Raw genomic sequence first — 27,935 nt, 5'->3', positions numbered from 1 at the left:
TGAGGAGGCTGAGGCAGGAGAATTGCCTGAACCCAGGGGGCGGAGGTTGCGGTGAGCCGAGATCGTGCCATTGCACTCCAGCCTGGGTAACAAGAGTGAAACTCTGTCTCAAAAAAAAAAAAAAAAAAAAAAAAAAGAAGTCAGACTGATTCTGTGTGGCCCAAAGTCCCCACCAAGAATCACATTGTTAGCATAGACTCTATGCCATAGACTGTCTAGTGTGGCCCTAGACTCCAGGTAAGTAAAGGTACCCTTATAACTTAAGATATTTCAAGGGCTTAAAGGTTATCTCCCAGGACTTGGTCAAGGGAATAACCTTTCTTTCGAATGTGCAGGGTTTGGATGATACATCTTTTACTGCACAAGAGCTAATCTCCCTTATTTTTTTTCCTTCCCTCAAGGACCAAGCCCTGTGCTATCTAGCCAATTGTTTCCACCATTGTTGCCTTAGTTTTAGTTTTATAGTGGGAATATTTGGTCCCAGCTAGTCTATCATAGACAGAAATTATAGTCAAGTAATTTAAAAAACTCTTTATAAAATGTTATTTCATTCTTATTTTTTTCTTTCTATGCTGTTGAATATATTCAACATGTGCCGATATGAAAATGTACATAATCCATTAGCATATATAAATGACACCTAAGTAAATATGTATGCATATTTAAGATGCTTACTTATTTTATTCAGTGAACAAGCCCCAATCATTGTAGTTTGGAAGCTACTGAGTTTGACCGCTGTTTATTTGCATCCTTAATAGGAAGGACACTAAGGGAGTTACAAAGATAAATGAAAAAAAATCTTGTTATCACAGACATCCTGTGGCAGCTTTTTTAAAATTTTGTTTTTTAGAAGGAACTTGTACACAAATGACAAATGACAATAAAATAAGACAGCATGTGAAAAGTACTGCAGAGCAAGGTCAAAATAATATGCTAAAAATATGGCAGTATGACCAGATCCTTTCCGGTTTTGAAGATCAGAAAAAGCTTCATGGAGAAAGTAGCATTTCTGAGACATTTAAAACTTGATTAAGATGGATTTCAGGAGCTATCATTAGACAAGAAAGATGCTGTACAAGCTAAAATTGTGAAGGGGAAATTGTGACAGTAGTAAAACAATCATTTTTGATTCAGGGAAGTGTATACTAGGCGATTACTTGAAGATAAAGCTGAATGGGTTGTGGAGAACTGTGAATGTCTGGTGAAGGCATTGGGACATGATACAATGGATTATATTTGTAAAGAGAAGACATATAATAAAAGCTAAATTTATATTTATGAGAAATCAGCTGTAACTTTATTATTGTTCCCCTATGCATTTCTTAAGTCTGACTTTAATGAAGCTTTCTCTTATTTTCAGAATTTGACTATAATCTGTTTAGCTGTGCTTTTCTTTTTCTGATTTGATGTTCATTGTGCTGCAAGGCTCTTGGATTGATGTTTTTCATCAGATTTGGGGCCATTTTGACCATTACGTATTCCAATATTATTCTGTATCATTCTCTTTCTCCTGTTTTTTTTTGATAATGTTGCACAGGTTACTTATACTCCCAGTTTCCCAGTTTCCACTCCCACGTTTTTCCACTGTTGCTTCAGTTTGGATAATTTGCATTGATCCAGCTTCAGATATACTGATCTTTTCTTTTGTAATGTCCAATCTGTTGTTAAGTTCTCTCAAATAATACTTTTTATTTAATTTATTGTAATTTTCATTCTAGAAATTTTATTTAGTTCTTTTTTTAAGAGTTTCTGGCCGGGTGTGGTGGCTCACACCTGTAATCCCAGCACTTTGGGAGGCCAAAGCAGACAGATCAGGAGATTGAGACCATTCTGGTCAACATGATGAAAGCTGTCTCTACTAAAAATACAAAAACAGAAATTAGCTGTTCATGGTAGCACACACCTGTTGTCCCAGCTACTTGGGAGGCTGAGGCAGGAGAATTGCTTGAACCCAAGAGGTGAAGCTTGCAGTGAGCCGAGATCATGCCACTGCACTACAACCTGGGCAACAGTGCGAGACTCCATCTCAAAACAAAAAAAAGTTTACATTTTTTCTCCATATGTAATATAGAGATACATACATATATATGTTTTTATATATATTATATATATATATATATATATATACATGTATTGATCTATGTATGATAAATGTTTATATGGCAGATATGTATATATTAATACCTATATATGGCACATAGATATTTATGTACCTTGTATGTGTATCTTTTCCTATAAGATACTTAATATATTCACATTAGTTTTAAAATCCTCATCTGCTAGTTTCAACACTTGTATCATATACAAGTCTGCTTTTATCTATTGTGTTTTCTCTGCACTACGAGTCATATTTTTCTGCTTTTTGTTAGGTCACAAAATATTTATATGTTCTGAACATTATATACCATAAATTAATAGATATTGAAGCATAGTATTTCTTTTGTGTTTTGTTTCCCCAAAACATGGTAGTTCTTTCTTACGGCAGTTAAGGTGAGGGTCTGTTCATTCAGACCCTTCCTAGAGTTGAGCTCAACAAGTTGGACCATGATTATCCCAACTTCCATCCCTCTGAACAACCACTGCTTTGATATTTCAATATTTGAACTGGAGAGGCATTGACTGAAGTGTTAGTCTTTTAGTTTAGTTTAGTTTAGTTTTTTTTTTAATTTATTACTGGCATGGTCCTTATATATGTAACTTTGGTAAATTCACTCATTAGTTTTAATAGTTTAAGGGTTTAGGAGAAGAATTTCTCAGAATTTTCTATATACACAGTTAAATCATTTGTGAATTAAAGTTTTTTTCTTTCTAAACTTTGCTTATTTTATTTCTTTACTGTTGTCTGGTACTGGCTAAGATTGCTAGTAGAATATTACTAGTGTTGAAGTAGGAAAAGCAGACATCTTTGACTTGTTACTGAAATAATTGAGTATTTCATCATTGAATATGATATAAGCTATAGATTTTTCAAGAGTGTTTTTATCAGACAGAAGAAAAATACTTCTTCTCTTAGTTTGCCAAGTTTGTATCATGAATGGATGATGAATATTGTCAGGTTACCTTTTTTTTTTTCAACCATGGAAATAATACTATGTTGAATTAATTACATTGATTTCCACATGTGAAATCATCTTTACATTACTGGCATAAAGTTCACTTGGTCATGATTTTTTTTTTTTATTGCTGGATTTGATTTAAGAATATTTTGTTAAATATTTTTTCATCTTTGTTTACAAGAAATATATTTTCTTAAAATTGTCCCTTTCAAGTTTTGGGGTCAGGATAATTCTGGTCTCCAACCATGGAATGAAAAGTGTTTCCTTCTATTTTTTTCTGAAAGAATTTGTACAAAAAAAAAATTATTTAAAAAAATTTTTAAATAATAATAGCAAAAAAAGTTCTCTAGTATTTATTAATTGAACCATATGGCCCTGGAGGTTTTTTAAAAAATAAATACTTAATTATGAATTCAGTTTTTTTATTCAATGCAGGACTATTAGATTTTCTATTTATTATTGGATCAGGTTTTATAAGTGTGCCTTTCAAGAAATTCACTGATTTTGTGTGTCCTTGAATTAAGTGGCATAACATTGTTCATGATACTTCCTTATTACCCTTTTAAAATCATTAGTATCTCTAGTGATCATCTTTTGGATTTGTAAATTTTCTCTATTGTTCACAGATTTTCTGTTTCAATTATTTCTACTCTTCATTGTTTCCTTCTGCTTACCTTCTGCTTAGTTTGCTTTTCTTCCTCTAGTTTCTTAAAGTGGAAAAAGATGGCAGATTTAAAATTTTTCTTCTTTTCTAATATAACCATTTAAAGGTATAAAGTTCTTATTAATCACTACTTTATTTGCATACCACAGTTTGGTTTGATGTCTTTTTCGTTATCATTTTGTTGTAAATATTTACTATACTTACTTGTGTTTTTTTCCTTTGGTTCACAAATTATTTAGAGGTGTGGTGTTTAATTTTCAAATGTTGGGGATTTTTTTTAAGTATCTTATTACCATTGCTTTCCAAATTAATTCATTGTGGTCATATACCATACCCTCTAAAATTTCAACTTTAAAATCTATCATATTTACTTTATAGCCCAGCTATAGCCCAGGTCTGTCCTTTTGGTAGATGTTCCATGTGCACTTGAAAATAGTGTGTGTTTGATAATTGTTGGGTCAATTAGGTCGCATTGGTGATAATGCTTTCCAGATCTTACGTATATATATTTTTAAATTTATTTTTGTCTACTTTTCTTCTGTTGGCTGCTGTGAAAGCATGTTATAAAAGCTGAAATTATGATTATAGACATATCTGTTTCTTCCTTTAATTCTGTCAGGTTTTGCTCCGTGTATTCTGTAAATCTGCTTGTAGGCACATGTTATGTCTTTCTGAAGAATTTATTGTTTTTCATCATTTTCCAATTCCTTTCTTTATATTTGCTAATAGTCTTCATCTTCAGGCCAATTTTGTGTGATATAATATTAGCCCGAACATCTTTCTTATATTGATTATCTGCATGGTATATCATTTTCCATTCCTTAACCCTCCACCTATTTGAGACTTAACCACTTTTCAGGTTCCCAGGATGCAGATGCTGAAATATTTCCTGTAGGAGTTTATTTGGGTTGTGCTGTCAGTATTAGTTTCTTTTGAGGCGCATGAGGGAAGCAGGGCTGGATTAAGGGACGTTGATCTGTGGTACAGTTGCAGCAAAGGTCTCAGCGGGTCTTATGAGGTCTCCTAGACTGTGGTGACAGGGAATAGTTGTGTCTTACGGTAAGAGGGAATGCTAGTCATTTTGCCCCTCCACTGACAAAGCAGTAGATGAGGGCTGCCTTCAGAAAGGGTGTGCTCTCGGGCACAGTGACCTTCTTTAGTTAAGGGCAGATTTTGGAAAGGAACTCAGTTGAAAGCTGCCTATTGGTGACACTCTCCACAGCTATAGGAATGAGTTCTTCAGGATGTCTGGGCAGTGTACTATAGTGGCACAATATGCTGATATTTAAGTGCTTCTCTTGTAGATCCTGCATAGTTAGGTCTTGGTTATATAATCTAACCTGACAATACTTGGATTTGGGATATTTAGTCCATTGATATTTAGTGTAATCATCAATGTGCTTTAGTTAGAATGTGCCATCTTGCTTTGTATTTTCCATTTTTCACATATATTCTTTGTTTCCCTTCCCTTTTTTGGCTTTTTGGAGTTAATCACATTCTTTAAAATGTTATTTTAATCGTTCTATTGGCTTTTTGTTATACCTGATGGTATTTTTCTTAACGTTTAATGCTGAGGATTACTCGGTGTATCCTAAACTTACCTCTTACCCACATTGAATATAACACCTTATGCCAGATCAAAGAACCTTAACTTTTTGCTATTGTTGTCACATATTACTTCTCTAAGTCCCTCTATATACTGCAATTATTTTTGCTTTAATCAACTGTCTTTCATGAATTAAGATAAAAATAAAAGATAATCCTTTATATTTACTCGTGTATTTGCAGCTGTGTTACTCTTAATTCTTTCCTGTAGGCCTGAGTTTTCATTTGATATCTTTTCTTTCAGCTGAAGGTCTTCCTTTAGTATTTGTTATAGTTCAGGTTGGTGAGCAATTCGCCCAACTTTTATCTATCTCCTATGTTTCTTTCTTTCATGAAAGCATGAAAGAGAGCTTCTTTGGGCTGCTGCACAGTTCTTTTTTCTAGTTTCCTTTTTAAAGATGATCAGCCCTTCAAGAATCCCAGTTTTATTTTACCCCAATTGTAGCACAATCACTGGAGCAAACCTGAGTCAAAGTCCTATTCCCGAATGGATATTGAAAGTGTTACAAAACCGGCTCTCAGGACTTGGGTTCATTTTTCAGCTCCCTGGGTCAACAAGGTCAGCTTGAAGCTTCTGCTTGATTTTGAGTTCACACTTTATTTCTGGCTACTTGATTTTCTCATTATTGGTGGCAGGGGATGCCAGGTTTGGGGAATTAAACATTTTCAGCTCTCTATAGTGTGTAGCTAAGGTGATCAGTTTAGGAGGGTGGGTATTCATATCAGCTTAAGTTGTCAAGATGATAGAATTTGCATTTTTTTCTTACATTATATGAAATAGTCATAGGATTATTTTTTATTTTTATATGTTAGTAATAACATTTTATTTTTTATGTTAGTAATAACATATGTTTTCCATATTATGTTACAATATGTTATAATAACATGTTATGTTATTACAAACAGGTTATGAGGCCTAACTTACTACGGAAGCTTTTCTTATTTGTGTATACATTTGTTTGTATGTTTGTTTGTTTTTAATGAACTGACATGTTCATCTGGTTGACTAAGCCTTAGATATTGATTTTAATTCTTATTATTGTGAGATTACACGTGCTCCATAGAATAATTTTAATCTATTAAAAAATAATTCCCACAATTTCAACTGCTCTGCCACTTACTGCTCTACCAGGTCTATGGAAATGCAGGACCTAGCAAGTCCTCACACTCTTGTTGGAGGTGGTGATACTCCGGGTAGCTCCAAACTGGAAAAATCTAATCTCAGCAGCACCTCAGTCACTACAAATGGGACAGGAGGTAAGTGTACTACCCTGAGGATACCCAGAATCATATTTCAATGTTTGCTTTAATTTTACTTCTTAGGGATCTGCCAATAAAAAAATATCTTATTACCAATAACACAAATCAGCATTATATCCAAGGTTTATATAATTAATATTTATTGTTTTGATTATTTTCTTGAAATTTTTGCTCCTCCTCTATAGCTGGGAACCTTCACAGAGGATAGATAGTGTTGATCAACATTTCAAGGGCCTTTAGCAGGGTTTTTTTTTTTTGTATTTGCCATTGTAAATATTTCACAAAATTTAGAAATTGAGGCCAAAGGATTTCCACCCTGATAGTAGCAAATATATGTGTATATATATATATATATATATATATATATATATACACACATATATATACATATATATATACATATATATATGTGTGTGTGTGTGTATATGTGTATATATAAGTGTGTATATATACACACACATACACACACTTATTACTTTTTGGCTTTTTGGTTTTATTTTGAATTATAAAGAAAGGTTGCCTCAACATTTTCCTTAAAAATTTTTTTTCTTAAAAGTACTTTAAAAAAAAAAGACACGGTTTTGGAAATACAAAAATACTCATATCTGCTGCATTTTCTTTTCAAAGAGAATAACACCAAACATTTATTTAAAAAGGAATTGCATTTTTTCAGATAATTTGTCATTCTGTGAGCCCATAAATATGCCACAGCATATGGCAAATAGCTATTATTTCAAGTATTCTGCTTTATTATTTTTATAGAATGTATTAATTTTTCAGAAAATATTCAATTTTTGTATCACAATATATATTTATAGAGATTATGCACACACTTATATAGACTGCATTTTAAATTATTCACAATTTGAAATTTGGTAGATCCCATCTAGCCAATAAATTTAGAATTAGATGACATTTAATTTGTAAACTATGTCATCGAATATTAGCATTTGCCACATCATATTTTCTTTAAATTTTAAATAAATATCTATGAAATTGATACACCTCTTCCCATTTATTTTAGAATAACGATGCAATCTAAAATTCTCTTCATAAGGTTGTGTGCATTGCAACTTACCTGTATTTAATAATGTTTTACACCAATTCCCTTGTAGATTAACATTTTTCTTGTTTATGATGTTTATTTGTCTCTAAACATGCATCTATAATTTCAGCTAATTAATGAAGCAGTTGCAAATGTATAGAATATTTAGTGATGAAAACTAGCGTAAAGTACATTTAAACCTTAAATTGAGTACAGGTAACAAAATTTAAAAACTCAAGCACTCTAGAAACAGACTGGTGAAATTCACTAATCATACGCCTATATTTGACTGAACTAAAACAGACCTGAAATTAAAATATTAAAGTCAAACAGGGCAGTTATAATTTTGACTAAAAGATCAGAAATGAGTGCAAGCATTGAAGATTATTCATATCCACTCAGCAGGCATTCAGACAATGAACTTTTATACTGTTCCTGTTCTCAGGGGACAACATGACTGTTTTAAACACAGCAGACTGGTTGCTGAGTTGCAACACCCCCTCTTCTGCAACAAGTATGAGAGATGCTGGTACACTGCATGTGTTTGGGTGTGTGGATTTGGCCCTCTGGTTTGCTGTCTGTTGCTATGTCTGTGTTTGCATCTCTTTTCTGTGTTCACTACTTAAAAAGGAAAAATGAACATGCCTTTTAGTTGTTTATTGACAGCAGTTGGTTATGATTTTTTGTATCAATGGTATTCTTAGACTTTTTTAGATCAGTGTATTCTTTTCTTAAACTTCGTAATCTCGTCCAAATGATGCATATATTGTTTTTGTAACTATTTATCAGTTTATTACATGATAAATTTTGCCCAAAAACTGCCATGTCAAGCAGAGCAATTGAAGCAAAGTGGCCATGCATACAAACATAATCACCTTCGTAACCCATAGACTTTCATAATTTAAATTGAATATTCTTAATAAAGCAAAAAGATATTTGCTACTCTACAGACTTTGAGAAATATCCCAAAGTATATAAAGTAACATTAAGAATCAATTTTCCTCACTTTAAAAATCATCAGTGATGAAAGCTATACATTTAAAATTAGAAATTAATATTGGCCTTTAAATTTTTTTGAACTATGGATATTAACTACATTTATACTTACACACAGATAAACAAACTTTCTCCTAAATCAAATGCTAATATGCTAAAAAAAATCAAACAATTAAAACACAGCCATCACATTTTTGTGGAACCACCCAATTGCAGAATCAAAAAGGAGTTCAGCCAAGCATGGTGGCTCAAGCCTATAATCCCAGCACTTTGGGAGGCCGAGGCAGGTGGATCATGAGGTCAATAGATCGATACTATTCTGGTCAACATGGTGAAACCCCATCTCTACTAAAAATACAAAAATTAGCAGGGCATGGTGGTACATGCCTGTAGTCCCAGCTACTCGGGAGGCTGAGGCAGGAGAACTGCTTGAACCCAGGAGGCGGAGGTTGTGGTGAGCTGAGATCGTGCCATTGCATTCCAGCCTGGGTAACAAGAGTGAAACTCTGTCTCATTAAAAAAAAAAAAAAAAAAAAAAAAAAAGGAGTTTATGCCTGTCAGAAATGTGCATCACAAGCAGTTAGAACAGGCACAGTTTGGCTGGACCTTACCCTATATTTGATTAAATTAGAATATATAATCAGAGAAGAAGAAGTATTTCAATATGCTCATTATTTGTATCTGCATAAAGTTTTTCAATTTTATACTTAAATATACTTTTCATACTAAAAAATATGTTGCTAGGATTTAGATACTCTTAATTCCATAGGAGAGTCTTTTTCTCTAAGGGGCCAGATAGTAAATATTTTTGGCTTTGGAGGCCACATGTCTGTGTTTCAGCAGCTCAGCTCTGCCATCATAGTATAAAAACAACCATAGACAATATGTAAATGAAGAAGCATGGCTATGTTCCAATAAAACTTTATGAGCCCTAAATTTTAAATTTCATATAATTTTTATGTGTCATGAAATATTCTAATTTTGACAACATTTTAAAAATTTAATATGTAAAAAATATTCTTAGCTTACTGGCTGTGGTCTGTTCTCAAATAATGGTTAACATAGGCAACATTATAATAGTGAATATGTGTAATAAAATAGTAATTTACATCTAATCTCAACCAGAAACATTGTTCTAAGTTGTAAGCATGCTTTCCTCGTTCTTAATGTCAGTGTTGCTACTTTACAGACTTTGAGCAATAGTCCAAAGTATGCAAAGTAACATTAATAATCAATAACCCCTTACTTTAAAAGTTACCAGTGATGAAAGCTATACATTTAAAATAATGTGACGCCCTGGGATAAGAACTAGGAGCTGTGTTATTAGGGGCACCATGAATCTGGATCTTAGCACTACACTTACTGGCTATGTCACCTTGAACAAGTTACTTAACTTCTCTGAGCTTCAGCTCCTTTCTATAAAAGGATGATAATAATACTTCTTGGAAAGGCTTTTGTCTTAGATAATGTATACAAATTGCTTAGCAATAAATATCAGTATGTCTTCCTTTAATTAGTAATGCAATAACAACTAGGCAATAGCTTTTTAAGGAAAATGAAAATATGCATTTGGTCACATAACAAATTTATTTGCATTTAGAAATGTGTAAACTGGGCTAAAGGAAGCAAACTTCTGGTAACAAAATGTTAGGTAAACTTTGATCGTTAATAATATAGTCCAGGTGTCATATTATGTGAAACTTTTAATTAACTTCAATGAGTTTTTATGGTGGGTGTTTGTGACACAGACTAAGCATTTCTTGCAAGATCTCTTCTTTTAAGAATAAACTATTTTATTTTCAAGTCCTGTTTTTTATTGTTGGAATTGTATCACTTGCAAAATTATAATAAGATAAAAGGCAAAAGAAAAGAACTAATTTAGTAGCTTTTGAAGATCATTCCAATAACTTGAGATGTTCAAAAAAATTTTTTTTTCTTTTTGAGACAAAGTCTCACTTTGTCTACCAGGCTGGTGCAGTACAGGATCTTGGCTCACTGCAACTTCAACCTCCTGGGTTCAAGTGATTCTCCTGCCTCAGCCTCCTGAGTAGCTGGGACTACAGACACACACCACCAAACCCGCCTGGCTAATTTTTGTACTTTTAGTAGAGACGGGGTTTCACCATGTTGGCTAGGCTGGTCTTGAACTGACACCGGGTGATTTGCCCACCTAGGCCTCCCAAAGTGTTGGGATTATAGGCACCTGCACCCAGCCTAATTTTTTTTTTATTGATATTAGTTGATAGGATCACTTTGAGATGTTATTGTACTACACTGGTGCTCTTTAAGTATGTTGCAGTATTCTTGAAAGTAATTTAAAGTGTTTTACTACCTTAATCCTAATTATATAATTACATCTGCAGATTTATATGGAATATAGATTTTTCCTTTGAAATTTTTAGCACTTGTAAAATTATTAAAATGTAAAATATAAAAATAGCATAAATATACAAGCATACCTTAGCAAATAAATCAAGCTCAGGCCTTGCGGGCTGAATGTTCTCTGTTGTAGCTATTTAGCTCTGCTATTGTTGCACAAAAGCAACTGTAAACAATCCTAAAAAAATTAATGTGATTGTGTTTAAATAATTTGATTTATGAACACTGAAATTTGAATTTCATTAAAATGTTTATGTCACAAAATATTCTCCTTTTGATATTTTTCCGGCATTTAAAAAGGTAAAAACCATTCTTAGCTTAGAACCATACAGAAACAGGCCATGGGTCAGATTTGGCATGACTCCTGATATAGATCTGTATGTTTATACATAAAGTATGTTCTACGTATAAGAATGCATCCAAGTCATATGAACATTTACTTCCAGATGTAGGTAATTCCAGATTCTAATCTGCTTAGTAGTGTCAGGATTCATGATGAACTACACTTTATATACAAAAATACTATTAAGAGGGCTAGGGCAGGATCTAAAAGTAAATTTTCACTTTCTCACTTAATTAAAATGGATGAAATTCTTGGTATATGCCAAGTTCTATGCTAGGAAATGGGAACCTAGTGAACTAAAGAACACGATACCAGCCATCCAGGAACCAAAAGTCTAGTAGAGAGAAGCAGACATGAAAATAATGAATGCCATAATGTGTTCAAAGTGGATGAACAGTGGAGGGAGGGAATATTTGATTCTACATGGAGATTAAGAAACAACTTCAAAGAAAACGTTTGGGGGAATAGAAATCAGACATTCTGTCAGCTTTATTGTTTTTGCTATATTTGAAATCAACATATTATAGAAACGAATCTTCTAGAATTTTTAATATAGACACAATTGACTCACATATAATGAATTAGTTTCTGAATGTTAGGTATTTGTGCACTAGAGCTAGCTACTGCTGTGGGTCTGGTCTTTGTAGATTTTTTTTTCAAGAATAAAGTCATAAATGGCTACATCAAATTATTTTACAAAATTAAATACTTTATCGGTAGTTAGGAATGAAAGACACTTGGTACTCGTAGGTTTTTGAATGAATATATTGATTCAAACAAGCATAAATCACAGGCTATACTGATTATTAAAACCAGTAGGCAATACTTTTACTGCTTCCCTGCAGTGTTATAAATTGTAATTTTCCTGATCTAACGCTTTCTGAAATTCTTTGTAGAAGCTAAGCTATCAAAGGCCTCTATATATAGATTTTTGTGGTTCAGAAAGAAGTGTATGTGAGATTACATATACATAGTTTTTTAATGGGCATCTTAATCTGGTGCACACACGCTTTACTCTATGTTTAAACTACATAGATTTCTGAAGATGAAATGTAAGTGTAAATTATGTGGGTCACCTTTCAAGGATGAAGCCTGAGTTGCAACAAATGAATATGAGCTTTGAGTTATGATAATAAAACAGGCTTTCTCTAAAAGTAATTAATAGACATTAATGTTGTACTGAAATTCTAAAGACAATTTAAGGGGACAAGATTAAGTTTGCTTTAAAAATAAGTGTATGGCAGTAGGGATGAAGGTTGGGATGTGAAGAGAGGAAATCTGTGATTTAGTAGCCATTACTGATACCTGACAACAATCATGTATAACCTTGATTTAGTCTGTCAGTAGGAATTATTTTTAAAGCTAAAAAAAAAAAAATGGAAAATCCAATCATGTATGTTAATTTATTTTTACTATTTGGCTCTATAAAAAGCATCCAAGTTGCAAGTAGCTAACTAGTGGGGAGGGGACCTGTCAGTAAAAGTATTTCTTAACAATTCTGTACAAAGTGCTATATAAACTAATTTTATGCCACTGTTTGCAAAATGAACTCTGACTCACTTACTTTGAAGATATGGAATAACAATCCCACAAAACACTGCAACCTAGGACATTAAAATATCATTATTTCTTTTGAAATCAAAACATTTGGTATGTAAGCTTGCATTTGGTTGAGAAATATGGTGCTTTTCTTCTATAGAAGGATTGTGGTTCCATTTTATTGCATGTAATGATTTTGGATGGCATCCTGAAAATAAATTAAAAGCTGTGTTTAAACTTTATGTAATTTAAGGAAAACAAAATATAGCTTAAAATACATTTGAACAGTCAAAGAATAGACACTGATCATTATTTGGAATAAGGATTTTTACAAGTTAATAGTAATAAGACTAGATTTGCCTTATTAATGAACATTTTTCCAATAGTGCCTTGCATATATTTAATGAAAAACTAAGTTTCCTGCCACTAGAAAAGTTTATGGTAGATGTAATTTAAAGTGTAGAAACAAAAGCAAGATAAAAGTAAACAGAATTCATTTCAAATATATTTGTAGCTTTAGTGAAGATAACTTCAGTTTTCTAAGCTTTATAATTATTATACAATGTTTATACTAGTTATATAAACAAGATAATACTTATTTGTATTCTAACATTTTAATAAATCAGCTAATAATATAGTGTCTGTTCACTTCTCTATTTGGGCTTTCTACTGCTGAAAAAAAAAGTTGTTTCTTATCTCATATTACTGAATATTAAAAAAAATCAAACCGAGATAACTTTGGGACTTACTTAGAGTTCAAGAAGTGCTTGTTGGTGCTCGCTTAATGTGAATGCAGTTTATTTTCTGTAACGATAAATGTTTCATTCACACTTTTCCCTCTTGTTCTACCCTGACTTGCGTGGGAAAAGAAAAAAAAAAAAAAAAAAAAAAAACAGTTTTACATCAACATGTAGCCACTTTCCCCCAAACGTTAGCATCCATTTTGTTGAATTATTACACTAAAATTCAGGTGTTTCAGTAAACCTAACACATCTTGATTTTTACTACTCTCTTCATATACTTTCCAGAGGATGCCATTTCTCAGTAAAATGAACCTCCTTTGTCTATCTTTGACTAAAGGCAAACCTTTACAATTTTAATGAGAGATATTTCCAGTATAATGAATTAGACCAAAAACTCTCTCTCTCCCTCCTCTTGTTTCTCCTTTTGACCTCCCAAAACTTTCTAATTAAGGAGATTATAATCAAAACGAATACCAAGTTTTTGAAATCAGGTCTCAAAGTTGAAATTCAAAGTAACAAAACTAAGCTGTATGTCTGGCTTTTAGACCAGTTTTGTTAGACACAGCTCACATTCTGCCACCTCCATTCATGAGTAAAATCTGTATTACTGTTAGTATAATAAATTTACTTTTGCAAATATTGTTCACAGGTACAGATATGCACAAATAGAAATTTAGCTGCTAGTAGAAGTCAGAAGCTCCGATAAACTGTTTCTTCGTTTTACTGAAGGCTTTGGGATATGACTTTTTGTCATAAATGTTATTTGTCAAATGTAAATATTACATAGCATAGAGTAGCCTTTCTACCCATCTAGATTATACGCTGCATTATCTTCATACAAACAAAAGGAATATTGATTAGCTAGTGCTGCCTGAGAGGCAGTATGGTTTAGAGTTTGGATTCTGAACACGCACCACTTGGTCTCAAATTCTAGCTCTTACTAGCTCTGTGACTGGGGAAGTGATTTAATTTTTTGTGCCTCCATTTCCTTATCTGAAAAATGAAGATAATGATATTATCTACTGACTGTTGAGAGGAGTAAATAAGTTAATAGGTGTAAAGGACAGGAACAATACCTGGAATATATTATGTACCTTTTAAGGGTGTCCTGTTACTGGCTGTCATTGTTACCTAATTTCAAATTTGCTACTTCTTGTTGTCTTTTAAAATATCCCACAAGGAAGAAATGGCAAACATGCCTTAGTGTCCTATTCCAGTATTTTGCAGTTTTCATTTTTAATGAAGTCTTTCTAATTATTCTATCTAGGAAATAACTGCATTCCCATCATGCTCTGGGCCTTTGAGAAGAGGCACTGTCGTGAACATAAGCCATGTTCATGCTTGAAAGCAGCCTGATATGGCAGAAAGATCATGCACATTAGAGTTAAAAACCTGAGTTCAAATCTTAGCTCTACCATCTCATGCACTGGGACTTATGCAGGCTCTCAGCCCTCCTGAACTTCAGTTTCCTTGTCTATAAAATGGGTATAGTGATTTGTATGAATTAGGGTTGTTTTAGGGATTAGCTAAATGTACATCATCTAGCACCTAGTAAGCTCGATAAGTAATAGTTTTATAGCAGTAAGTACAAAGGTAATAAAATAATTTTATATTGATAGGTTTAGTTATTGATCAGGTATAATCATACCAGAGACTACTGTGCAAATTACTACTGAAAAGTAGTAACCACCAAGTTATTATTTATCATTATATAAATAATTAGACTACTCTTCAGATCATTGTTGCTACTGAAAGATAAGTCAACCTTAAGTTTCCTTTTTTGCTAGGAAAAGTATTCCAAGTTTCTTTACTTTCTGTTTCCAACCTTTACGTTTCTTCTCTGAATCTTCCAACCGATCATGTCATTAATAGATCATGGATACTAAATTAATACAGAGCTCACTGAGGGTCTGGTCAATTCCATTCATGTTGAAAAGAGCATAATCATTACGGCATGGTTTTCTATCAGTTAATCGCTTTTCTAACAGAATAACGTTACTGACTTGTGTGGTTGATGAGTACCCTATGACCCTTCTGTTCTTTTTTGTCATTTGGCTAGTCTTCAGCTTTCTTCTTTATAATTTTCTGCTTGCTTCTAAGTTCTTTAACTGTATCATTCGTTTCATTTATGACCAGGAAACGCAAGAGGTGTTAAGTAGAAAATAACTTAGTTTATTTCCTTGCTGCTATGATATATGTAGTAAAGCTTTGCCAACAAAGGGAAAATATGGTGTGACCAAATGGGTAAAACTTTATTATCACCGCCCCCCCTACCCTTGTTGCTTCTAATAATGATAATAATGTGTACCAGGCCACTTTGCTATCAAGAAAAGATTTTGCCAAAATACACCATTGCCACATAGAAATAACATATTAAAAGAGTTTTCAAAAGATGTACTTGCTGCTGTGGAAGACATCTCTTTTTCTATGCTGATCTCTATAACATATTAAAAATTGTTAAACCATTAAAATAAAAAGCCCAACACCTTATAGCTATTAAGTCTTTTTAAGAGCTTCATTGAGTGCTTCATTTTTCATTCATCATGTGAATGAGCCCATGGTTTCTATACTTTTATATGTCTGCATTATAATATTATGCAAACTTAAAAAATCTTCCTGGGAAAAATAAATATAAGTCAGTAAATTTCTTTGGTGTAATTTTGATTAAATGTGCTGAAGACTGATGATGATTCTTTTTTTCCTATTGACTGTATTAGAGTGTGTTTAGGTGAATTAAGAATATAAATATATGTACTGCTGTTTCACTTTTTAAGGTTGACTGCCTTTAAAAGCCCTATTTGAGAGAACTAGCTTGGCCAGAGGATTTTAGATTAAATCCTCTAAATGCATGCCCACTTAGAAGCTAAATTAACAAAACTCTCTTCATCAACTTCTCAAGTTTTCTCTTGCATGCCCGTGGTAGCTAGAAAAATCTCCAGTAGAACGGACAGTGTCTTTGACATAAATTTAGAAGTAAAACTCACATGTACTTATTCTTCTACGTAGTGTCTCTTCTTGCAGTCAAAACAGAGCCCTTGAACAGCAGTGAAACCACAACCACGACTGGAGATGGAGCGCTTGACACTTTTACTGGGTCAGGTAAAGCCTTTAGCTCGTGTGTCCTTATGTACACATGGGGGTGCATCCACATCTTCCTCCTTGGGAATGAACAGCTTAAGCATCCAAGCTCTTAGAACTTTGATCTTTATAAAGTTAGCAACAAATTCTTACTTTCCGTGATGAATTGTCATAGCATATACATTTTTATAAATTATATTTAGAATAATTTTGCTTGATATTTTAGTTGACAGCAAAAGTCCCATGACTTTCTTATTACAGATAAGTAAACCTAACTTTCTTCAAAATTATTTTATACATTGTTTAAGTAATTTAATAATTAAGTTGTAGCAGCTGACCTTGCTTCTTCACCGTACCCATTTGTATTGCATACAAACTGCCTTCTGTTTAACATTTGAGATGTAAAACTATCCATTTGATTCCTTCTAAATAACCTTGTTTCCTCTCTGGGTTTAAAAAACTCCTCCTGTGTAAGCAGCTGAGTGACAAGTATTAAAGGTTAATGGGCTGTGGGAGAGAACATGCTGGTTGCATTAGAACCCAGCCTCTGAGAGCGCTGGTATGCTTCAAAGAGAACAATAGCAATGTCTTTAAACATCAATCCCTTGAAAATGTAAATACCTGATAACTCCCAGCTGGGCACAAAGGACATGAATTAAGTTGACTTAATTAAAGATTTTTTTTTTAAGTTACACTATTTATTTGGCTTATTATCTGGTGAAAGGACTTTTCTAACCTGAGTAGGAATAGGTGCATCAGAAAGAACATTAAACCTAGGAAAGTATTTGTGGTAATTGAATCTCAGTTCTGTTATTCTACTTTAATACGTTTTATGTTTATCCACATTCTCATGTTACAAGGATTTTTTATCAGTATGTTTTATGTAAAAATAGTTGAGATATGTCTTAGAGTATTATGTCATTATAGCGTGTATTTGATTTTTACAGATGATCTAATTTTACTGGTTCATATGGATTAGAAGCAGTTGCCATGTCTTTACATAAATATTAGTACTCCAAGAAAGAAATGATAGTACATAAAATTTGCATAGAGACTCATATGTACTAATCCACATCTTTTCTAGCAGTTACTTGCCTCTCAGGAAATAAATAGGTATCAGTTCAGCATTCTGTATTGCACACTTACCATAGCTTTTGTAAACTTTCTGCAAAGTAAATCTATATGAACACATTTTTAAGGAAGGAAATGGAGTTATTAACTTAGTGGTGATGTACTTCATTATTATACTACAAGTTAATTGAAAGCTGAATGACAAAACTATGAAGTGTTAGCTCCAAAAGGAATTTCAGAGCTCTCTGATCCATTTTATAGACAGGAAAAGTTAAAAGTGGTTAAGGCCATACAGTCAAGGCCTCACAGCTGGTCAGTGGAATAAATGAGTCTAGAACCACGCCCTGATGATCAGTCGCTGGATCCTTTCTGTAGTACTCCATCAGAAAATAGATGGAAAAAAAATAGGTATAAACAGTCATCCTGTCTGAAATTCACTCATATTATCTTTGTAGATATTTTCCCAATTTTTTAAAGAATTATCTAGGGACCAGCTGTCCAATAAGGTAGATACTAGTTATATGTGGCTATTAAAATTTGATAAACTTAAAATTTTTGTTTTGTGTTTTCATTTTCATAGCAATAATGTAGTAAGTATATTTTCAAGAATATTACCAATCAATTTTGAAAATCATCAAGTATGACTAGAAGCGCTATGTTCTCAATATTTTCAGCAACCAAAATGTAACTGAATTTTCAAGTTTAAACACATTGCAAGTATTTAACAGCTGCATGTGGTTAGTAGCTACCATATTGGACAACTCAGATACAGAACATTTCCAACACTATGGAAAGTTTTATCCCACAGCAGTGATCCAGGGCAGGGAGTATCAACATCAGCACTGTTAAAGACTTGGGCTAATTCTTTATTGTGGGAGAGCTGTCTTCTGCACTGCGAGATATTTGGCAACATCCTTGCATCTATCCCAAAATGCCAGCAACACTACCCCAGATGCTTCTGTACTAGGGAAACAACCAAAGATGTCTTACTAAAGACAACCAAAAATGTATCCAGTCTGTTTAATCGTCCCTGGCAGGCAAAATTCTCACCCCCACTCATTTCCCATCCCATTGAGAGTCACCAACCTAAGATAGCACGATAATAAGAATAAAATCTTGAAATTGCTTTGACACCGTCAGAGAAACTGACAATAGACAGTAAACATTTATTTTAATTAATTTTCAGGGCATTTGAAAACAGGTAGTTTTGCTTAATGCTGTATGCAGAAATGATGGAATATAATGAGTTGATTGATTTGGGTAGTGTTTATAATTAATCAAATGACTGTGGGGAATAAAACAAAGGTCTTTACAAGGTATTCCAGAAATCATTCTGGAAATGAGGCTGACCTTTGTGGGAGCAGTTTTTTTTTTATCTTTATCTGCATAATTTCTACCCACTTTAATCCAGTTTTGTTGTTCTTTTCAGTTATCTGCAAATTTCTGAATTAGAACAAAATGTATACATTTTAGTAAAGAAGCATAAACTTTCCTACATGAACATCGTAGTTTTCTGAGCCAAAGGTTTTGTGTTCTATTTAGGAAATGAACATAAAGATGTTAATAGAAATTTGTAAAGGTTAGTTGAACCTTTATAGTGTTGTGAGTACATTATTCTAATGATGTTTAGATTTATCATTAGAAGAAACATCTTATATATTCAGAATTGAGTTCAGGTATATGGATTTTTTTTCTGAAATGTGTAATTTTGCTCTATGTCTTATTAAAAGCTACTATAATGAATACTTATCTTCATTATTCAGTGTCTCTTTGGAAAAGTCTTCTATTTCACAATATTGATAATAACTAATTAGTATAGCCCAAGTCTTGAGTATACCAAAGAGAAATTCTATAAAGAAAAGATGAAAGAATCTATAATTAAGCCTCATTTAACTATGTTTTTGTTAAATAGAGTATTTGCTATTGCAAATTGATAAATTAGAATGAATATCCTTGGAATAACACTATTATTTAAACTACATTTAATGCCCATTGTGTAGTAGAACAAAGGGTCTGTTTTCATTAAGTTGATTTGAAAATTTAAAACATTCTTTTAAGTTTTAATATGTGTGTATAAAATTATTAGTTTATTAGCCAATTTATTTTCAACTATACATAGACAATTCAGTTAAGTTTTGGTTGCTGAAAATGTTAAGAACTAACAACTTTAGTCAAATTTGATGATTTTCAAAATTGACTGATAACATTCTTGAAAAGATACTTACTGCATTATTGCTATGAAATGAAAATATTCTTTCTATATTCAGAGCTTACAGGCAAAATAGCAATTTAAACACATTACATTCTGCATGTTTGTGAAGTAGTAGATCACAAGGGAATGATCTATGTAGAAATATATCATGTTTCATAAAATAGTTAACAACCTAAACCTATTTGTCACTTTTACAATTCTGAAAGTTTAGCTTCAGAATTATTATGAACAACTCAGAAAGGACATAGTACTTTGAAGTATAACTATGATTGATTGGACTAAACTAACTCCAGCACTGCATTGTGTACCACTTTAATCTTTTTGAAAAGTGAATGAACAGCAGATGGCCTAATAAAGACACTCTGTGTGCTCACTCAGTGTGGATTGGCTCTGAGGGGACTGGCTCACACTTTAGAGTCCATATATTTGCAAAACATCTGTCTTAGTCAACGCAGAGAGTTAAAGGAAAGAGAAACTTCCAAACTTTTGGATATATTCCAGTTTGGAGCCCCATGTTTGGATGAACTGTTAATAGGTCCTGACTTTCACCTTTAAGTTCTTCTCAGAAAAGTATTATCTCTGATAGTTCAAAGTATATTTGTAAATATAATTGCTACTGCATTTTGTGATTATGTTTTAAAGAAATTACCTGTGCTTTCTCTAGTTATTACAGGAATATTTTAGACTGCCTTTTTAATTTTTCGTGTGATGGGTAAAATGAGAGGAAATAGAATTACAGTAGTATTTTACCATTAGAAAATGAAGTTCGGAACATCACACTTTTCTTATTTTGTATTGCATTTCAATTAGAATAAATATGGAGGAAAAGCAATGTATATTTGCCATCGCATTTGGAATGTTAAAATGCAAAGTTTGCAAATTTCCAAAATTTACTTTTATATTATGAAAGCTTAATTGCCCTATAATCAAATATATTTATTCATAGCATATTAATATATAAGTTCATCCTAATGATTTGAGAAAATGGAAGAGTGTTAAAGGGAATGATTTGTGAGACAATTGTTTGTTTCACGTTTTTAACTAAACTCAAATCAGTTTAATTAAGAGGAAGTGTTTAGGCAGCTGTTTCTTTTTAGAAAATGAATTTTTGGAAGCGTGTTTAACAGGGTAATTTCTTCAAATTCATTGTGTACATTCTAGTGAAATATATTTATGAAGCAACCTTTGGTGCACTGGTATTTTTGTGTCTTACAGTAATCACAAGTAGTGGCTACAGCCCCAGATCAGCACATCAGTATTCCCCACAGCTGTATCCTTCCAAGTAAGTGGTCAGTAGATTCTTTCTGTTTTATTAGAAAAATTTTCCAGCGTCATCTTTATTAATCTGTATTCACACAATATGACAACTTTAAATTGGCAAACATTTATGTCTATACATGTATTATAGATAGTTGGATACATACTTGGATAGATTAAGTATATAGATAAATATCCTCTACGCATTTGAAATAGAGATGTCCACATTTATCTTGATAATTCCCTGGGATATTTATATATACCTTGAGAGAAATATCAGTCTCAAATTAGAATACATGGTTTTTGATGCAAATTAAAAAATGCTGGCTTGCTAAAAAATCTAAAGAGATTACATTTTATCTGTGTCAACACTTCATAGTTAATTCCATTATTGAAATTCTTTTATTGGATTTCCACTTCTAATAAACATATTTTTGGAAAATATGCTTTATTGTTTTTATAACTAATGTAGTTACTTTATTGAGGTCAGTGGTAGTTATTTCTTAAGTTTAACTATATTGGATGTATATCTGAATTGGCTTGGAATCAGCCAGACGTGCCAAGATTTTATATTACTGATACATACACATTTAAATGTAGTATGTTATTTTCTTCAGCATCTAGAGTGTCTGCCTTTATATATATATAGACTGGAGGTTGGATATTCTATGAGGAACATGATATAAAATGTGACATAATGAAAGGAATGGCGTTTCTTTTTTTTTTTTTTTAAGAAAGCCTCCGACCTTTCCTTTTTCTTTTTAAAAATTTTCACTTCTTGGGAGCGAATTCTTAGTAGGGCTTCGAAATAGAATTTCATAGTCTTTGCATGGCAGTAAATCACTCATGGTGAGTGCGAATTTGCTGATGAGCATATTAATTAGTGTGTGTTCCATTTTCCTCATCTACATATTAACTGGAGTGCCATTTCAGATATGAGTAAGAATTATAGACCCCGAAGAGACACTAGGTATGATATCTAAATCAAATTTCTCCTTTTACAGGTGAGGTATAGACTTAGGGAGTTTAAATTATTTGTCTAAGGTCACTAGACTGGTTTGTAGCAGAGCCTGAGCTCCTGACTTTCAGACCGTTGCTTTTTCATATATTGTTAAAATTATATTGTAGATAAAGAGGATTACTTCCTGGATATTATAGGGTTTCACTGAATCTAGGCTGTCTGAATTAATACACAGTCTTTGTTGCCACAGTAATGCTATTTTTCTGATATTTAGGCCCTATCCACACATTCTTTCTACACCAGCAGCTCAAACAATGTCTGCCTATGCAGGCCAGGCTCAGTATTCCGGGATGCAGCAGCCGGCCGTCTACACAGCCTACTCACAGACAGGACAGCCCTACAGCCTGCCCACTTACGGTATTTCACATCTTATATCTTCTCCTTTGGTTATGGGCAGGCAATCCTGCTGGCTGGTAGCTTTGTATTCTGTTGTCGGTTACAACTTAGAAGGAAGATCATCTAACTAATTAAATGGTTTGCACATTCGTTTTTCTAAACAGATTTGGGTGTGATGTTACCAGCCATCAAGACAGAGAGTGGACTTTCCCAGACCCAGTCTCCATTACAGAGTGGCTGCCTCAGTTATAGCCCAGGGTTTTCCACCCCACAGCCAGGCCAGACACCTTATTCTTACCAAATGCCAGGTAAGTAGCTACACATGAGACGTATTATGGGAGAATTCATTCTTTGAGTGAGACTCCTTGGCTTCAGGCTAGGAATATCCGATCATGAAGACAGTTTTAAGCTTTATCACAGCTCAGACAATTTTTAAAGAAAGATGAATAACTAGACAGAAACATAATGAAATGGGTTAGTATACATCAGGAAACATGACCCATACCAAACTTAAATACTTAAATTTAAGCTGCATAACATCAGCAGGAGACTAAGTCCAAGCAAAGCAACCTCCAAGCCAGACACCAGGTCAGCCACACATTTGGTGTCTACTTAAGTGATTTAAAAGATCCGTAGCACAAACCAGTATTTTTTTTTCAGTATTTCTGAAGTATATAATTCTGCTTTGATTATACTTAAATTTGAATTAGTTATTTTCTAAGTTCCATTTATTGTTGACCAATTGAGAATTTTTTGTTCATTCCTAAAATTTCTCTCTTCTATTAATACTATGTTGCAGCTGGGAGCAGTGGCTCAAGCCTGTAATCCCAGCACTTTGCGGGGCTGAGGTGGGTGGATCACCTGAGGTTGGGTGTTCAAGACCAGCCGGACCAACATGGAGAAACCACATCTCTACTAAAAATACAAAAATTAGCCAGGTGTAGTTGTGCATGCCTGTAATCCCAGCTACTCGGGAGGCTGAGGCAGGAGGATCACTTCAACCTGGGAGGCGGAGGTTGCCATAAGCCAAGATTGTGCCATTGCACTCCAGCCTGGTGACAAAGTGAGACTCTGCCTCAAAAAAAAAAAAAAAAAAAAGAAAAAAGAAAAATGCTATGTTGCTTAATAGGACTATCATATAATATTTACTACCCAATCTTCCATATAGAATCATTAATTATTTTAAATTTTAGACTCCTATTAAAATTGGATTTTATCTTTTTTTTTTTTTTTTTTGAGACAGAGTCTCACTCTGTCACCCAGGCTGGAGTGAAGTGGCGTGATCTCAGCTCACTAAAACCTCCACCTCCCAGGTTCAAGTGATTCTTCTGCCTCAGCCTACTGAGTAACTGGGATTAGACACGTGCCACCACACCTGGCTAATTTTTGTATTTTAGTTTTTGTATTTTTAGTAGAGACAGGGTTTCACCATGTTGGTCAGGCTGGTCTGGAACTCCTGAACTCGTGATCCACCCTCCTCAGCTTCCCAAAGTGCTGGGATTACAGGCATGAGCCACCACGCCCACCATGTTTCATCTTAATGTAATAGCTGCCAAAATAATTTTAGTGACATGGTAAAAACTTTAAAAGCTGATTACTATCTGTCATTTTCTCTATACTGAAAATCAGAAATTTGGGGTTATATTACCATATTTTAACCAACTGATATGACATTTTGGTTAACTGATTCAAATGAAATAATTATTTAGATATATTTGACTGGAATAGCAGTGCTCTTTTTTACCTAAAATGTAGGTTGAAACATATTTGAATGTGTGGTAGAGCCACAAAAATCCATACAGCTTCAGTTAGCCATGTGACAGACAACATTTTCATTTTTTCCACAAACACTTTCATATTGGCTATTCCAGGTCAGGTCAGTTGCACTGATTACGTAACAGATTGCTAGTCAAAACACATTGATAAAATGAGTAATTAGCTACCTCAATAGCCTTTCATTTTACTTCTCGACAAGCATATTCCATAAGGATTTTTTCTTAAGGAAACCTATAATTGACAGCTCACTTGTTTTTGCCCTGATTTGAGAAATCCTTAAATTTCAGACCTTGTAGTAAAGTTTTAGAAGGTGCTCAAACCCTAGATTTGTGTGGTATAAACAGTTCTCCGTTGAGTCTGAACCCTAAATCACAGCTATTTTTGCTCTAAAGACAAAGGGAACAAAAGTACAAGGAATTACTAAGTGGGGTTCTGCATGTTTATTTCCCATGGTAATAACCCTGTACAAATGTTGAGCTCAAGTGATTTTTGTATGTTAATGCAGTTGATATGATTTGAAAGTTCCAGTAGTTTCCTGGAGGCAGTCTTAGTCTGTGTAAGATGTTATCCTTTGGGTACCCCTGCACTTCTTGACTCCTAACCATTGAATGTTGGCCTTACTCCTTATGAAGACTGTTCCCACATGCTTCTGTTTATCTCAACAGATTAAATAGGAACGGGTTTACCAGGGGTTACAGCAAGAGGGAGAGAGCTAAGCATATTTTCTGTATAAATGTCTCGACCTCAAATTTCGCTGTCTTCACAACAAATTTCAAAGTGTTTCACTGAATTCTGCAAAGTGAAATATTTTTATCACTTTACAGGGAATACTTTTAAAATGCAATTTGTTCTTTACCTCTAGGTTCTAGTTTTGCACCATCATCTACTATTTATGCAAATAATTCAGTTTCCAATTCAACGAATTTCAGTGGTTCACAACAGGTATGGTAGCTTTTTGTGTTGATGCTTTTTATATGTATTTCAGATGTTTGAAGAGTACTTTCAAGTTGCCATGTAAGTGTATACTTTCCCAGAGTAAGATTTCTTTATTTAAAATTATGATAGCATTTCAGGATAGTAAAAAATTAGCTATATAGAATTCTTGGAATATGTGTTATTCTGGCTATTTTAGGTTTTTTGATTGCTAAAGATTTGTGCTTTAAACATTTATGCTGCAGTTTGTTTTAAGCATTTGGCATGGAATTGCAAAATGTTTTGGATATTTTATGTTATCTTAAAATATACTAAAAACAGTTTTATTTTTCTTGATAAAACAGTTATTATAATGAATATTAATTGGTTGAACTAAAATCAATTATAGGATTATGCTACAGGCTATATAACATTTTCAGTCCTAAAAAGTGTTACTTAACAAAATGCCTCAAGGACTACTGTTGGCTTTTAAATATTTTTTTCTAGTTTTTAGTTTTTTGATTACTTTTAATAAATGTTTGACTCTAACTTTCCTGACAACTGCGACTTTTTTACTTTTGTCATTGTACCTGCCTCTGGGAGTCCTTAGTCCTCCTTCTAATTATATTTTCTTAATATTTTTTATGAGTTTTAAAATCTAGCTTGTTAGAATTATGCATGAAGCAAGAGTGAATGTCCCTGAATGAGTGAATCAGCTCAGTGTGAGATGGATTTGTGATATATATTGACACTTCCAAATCTTTTGTCATTGCATTTTGATTTTCAGCCATGTTCAAAGTAGGTGAGATTGAAGAGTGGATGACTTCTGGTCTGACAATACACTATTTTACTTTAGCATAATTGCTAGATGTTTATGTATTTTAAAATGTATGTTACTGCACAAGTACTTCCTTATTAGATCTACTGAAGGAATTCTATCAATTGCTGTATTTTAGCTTTATTGAAATAACAAAAGCCAGAAAGGAAATTTTTATCATTAAAATAGTGTGGAATAATATTTTCGATAGGATCAAACTGTGTAATTTAGCATTAGTTAGAAAAATGATATCTTAAAACACTAAACATCAGAGCCAGTATATACATTATATTTTCAAAAATTGAGAATTTTTGGTAACTTGATTTTACTCATTTACTTATTGGTCCAGCAGATATTTGTTGAGCACTTGCTAATGTTAGATTTTTGGCAAGGGATGGAAGATTCAGAACTAGTAAGTCATTGTTCCCTGCTCTTTAGAGGGATTCAGTCCTCTGAAAGAAACAAATATGAAAATAAGATGGACAGAGGGTGGGATATAGTGAATATAATAACAGAAATATACAGTAGTCAGAGTTGTAAAGGAAAAACTCCTCTGCTCTATTTGGGTGGATTAAGAAAAGATTTGTAAAGGAAAAGAACATTTATTTAAAAAGAGTTAATCATAAAACAGATCCAATTCTCTGTGAAGATTTAAATATAATGGATTCCAGTGTAAAATGTAATCTGTATTTGGGACCATGGTCTGAGCACCAGTTTTTTTCTTTTGGCTAATACCTATTGAGTGCCAGTGTTAGGAATTGGTCTATATTACTGGGGCACACGAAGGTGGGGCTGGAGTGGATTAGATCTGATTCCTGCCTCATGGAACTTACAGCTTACTGGGACAAACAGACAATAAACCAGGAAGCACAGGAATAAATACAGAATTCAAAAGAGAACAGGGCCTATTAAAAAATCAACCGAAGTATAACTTTGAATAGGGGAGGTTTTGTGTAAGCCTTCTCTACAGAAACCACATTTAGGCCAAGACTTCTAAGAGTTAGGTGAAGAAGGAGGGCAGTGGTGTCTCAGGCAAAGAAAGCAGCATGTACCAAATCCCCAATGGGTAGAACACTTGCTATATCACTGAATTTATTTTAAGAAGGCTGGAGTTTAGTCAGTGCATGAGTGGGGAGTGGAGAAACATAAATTTGCAGAGATAGGCAGGGGCCTGGTGGTTTTCAATAAGGAATTTGGATTCTATTCCAAGCCCAGTGGGAGGCTACTAAAGGATTTTGAACAAGAAAATTGTATCACATAATTTAAGATAACTCTGCCACCAGTGTCTTTGGAGAAAGTAAGAAATGGAAATGAGATGAATTAGAAAATGAATACATTGCCTGCAACAGGAAGAAAAGGTAGATTGGACAAAGGGGACAATAGTGGAAATGAAAAGAAAAGGAGATCTTTGAGATACGTTTGAATATGAAAAGACATTATATTCCCTAGTGGGGAGTAACCTGGATCTTTCCAGTATGTCACCTCGTCTTCCTCTGCAGCAATTAGTAGCCTAACAGAGAGCTTCAGCACACAGATGTTTGACTTTGGCTCTCGGGGTTCAAATTCCAGCTCTGAAACTTAATTAGCTGTATGACCTTGTGCAAATTACTTAACCACTCTGTGCCTTAGTCCCCTTCAATGTAAAATGAATATAATAATAAGGCCACACAAGAGATTATGAGGATTAAATGAGTAAATATATTTGAGTCCTTAGAACAGTGCCTCGATACAGAGTAAACACTACATAAACGTTTGCTATCACTGTTTCACTCTAAGAAAGAGATGTTCCTAGGAACTTTGTTTAAATATAATGAGGTTTTGTTCT

At 33.3% G+C, this 27,935-nt stretch overlaps 1 protein-coding gene across 16 annotated transcripts in view; it reads left to right on the top strand.

Annotated features, from left to right (window-relative positions):
* The window catches only part of EYA4 (EYA transcriptional coactivator and phosphatase 4), a 322,772-nt gene that overhangs the window by 239,033 nt on the left and 55,804 nt on the right, over positions 1 to 27,935 (top strand). For 8 of the 16 annotated variants that reach the window (XM_010343020.2, XM_074397439.1, XM_074397437.1 and 5 more), the window contains 7 exons: positions 6,458 to 6,582; positions 8,076 to 8,144; positions 16,637 to 16,729; positions 21,207 to 21,273; positions 22,484 to 22,626; positions 22,770 to 22,913; positions 25,244 to 25,323. In XM_010343020.2, the coding sequence (XP_010341322.2) occupies positions 6,458 to 6,582; positions 8,076 to 8,144; positions 16,637 to 16,729; positions 21,207 to 21,273; positions 22,484 to 22,626; positions 22,770 to 22,913; positions 25,244 to 25,323 (721 nt within the window). The remainder of the gene's footprint in view (positions 1 to 6,457; positions 6,583 to 8,075; positions 8,145 to 16,636; positions 16,730 to 21,206; positions 21,274 to 22,483; positions 22,627 to 22,769; positions 22,914 to 25,243; positions 25,324 to 27,935) is intronic. The other 8 variants (XM_010343018.2, XM_074397446.1, XM_074397447.1 and 5 more) reach the window with 3 other exon arrangements.

This window comes from Saimiri boliviensis, chromosome 4, assembly GCF_048565385.1.
Source record: "Saimiri boliviensis isolate mSaiBol1 chromosome 4, mSaiBol1.pri, whole genome shotgun sequence".
In the NCBI taxonomy this organism is placed as follows: domain Eukaryota; kingdom Metazoa; phylum Chordata; class Mammalia; order Primates; family Cebidae; genus Saimiri; species Saimiri boliviensis.
Note: the sequence above shows the minus strand (reverse complement) of the source record. Positions and strands in the feature narration are given on the sequence as shown.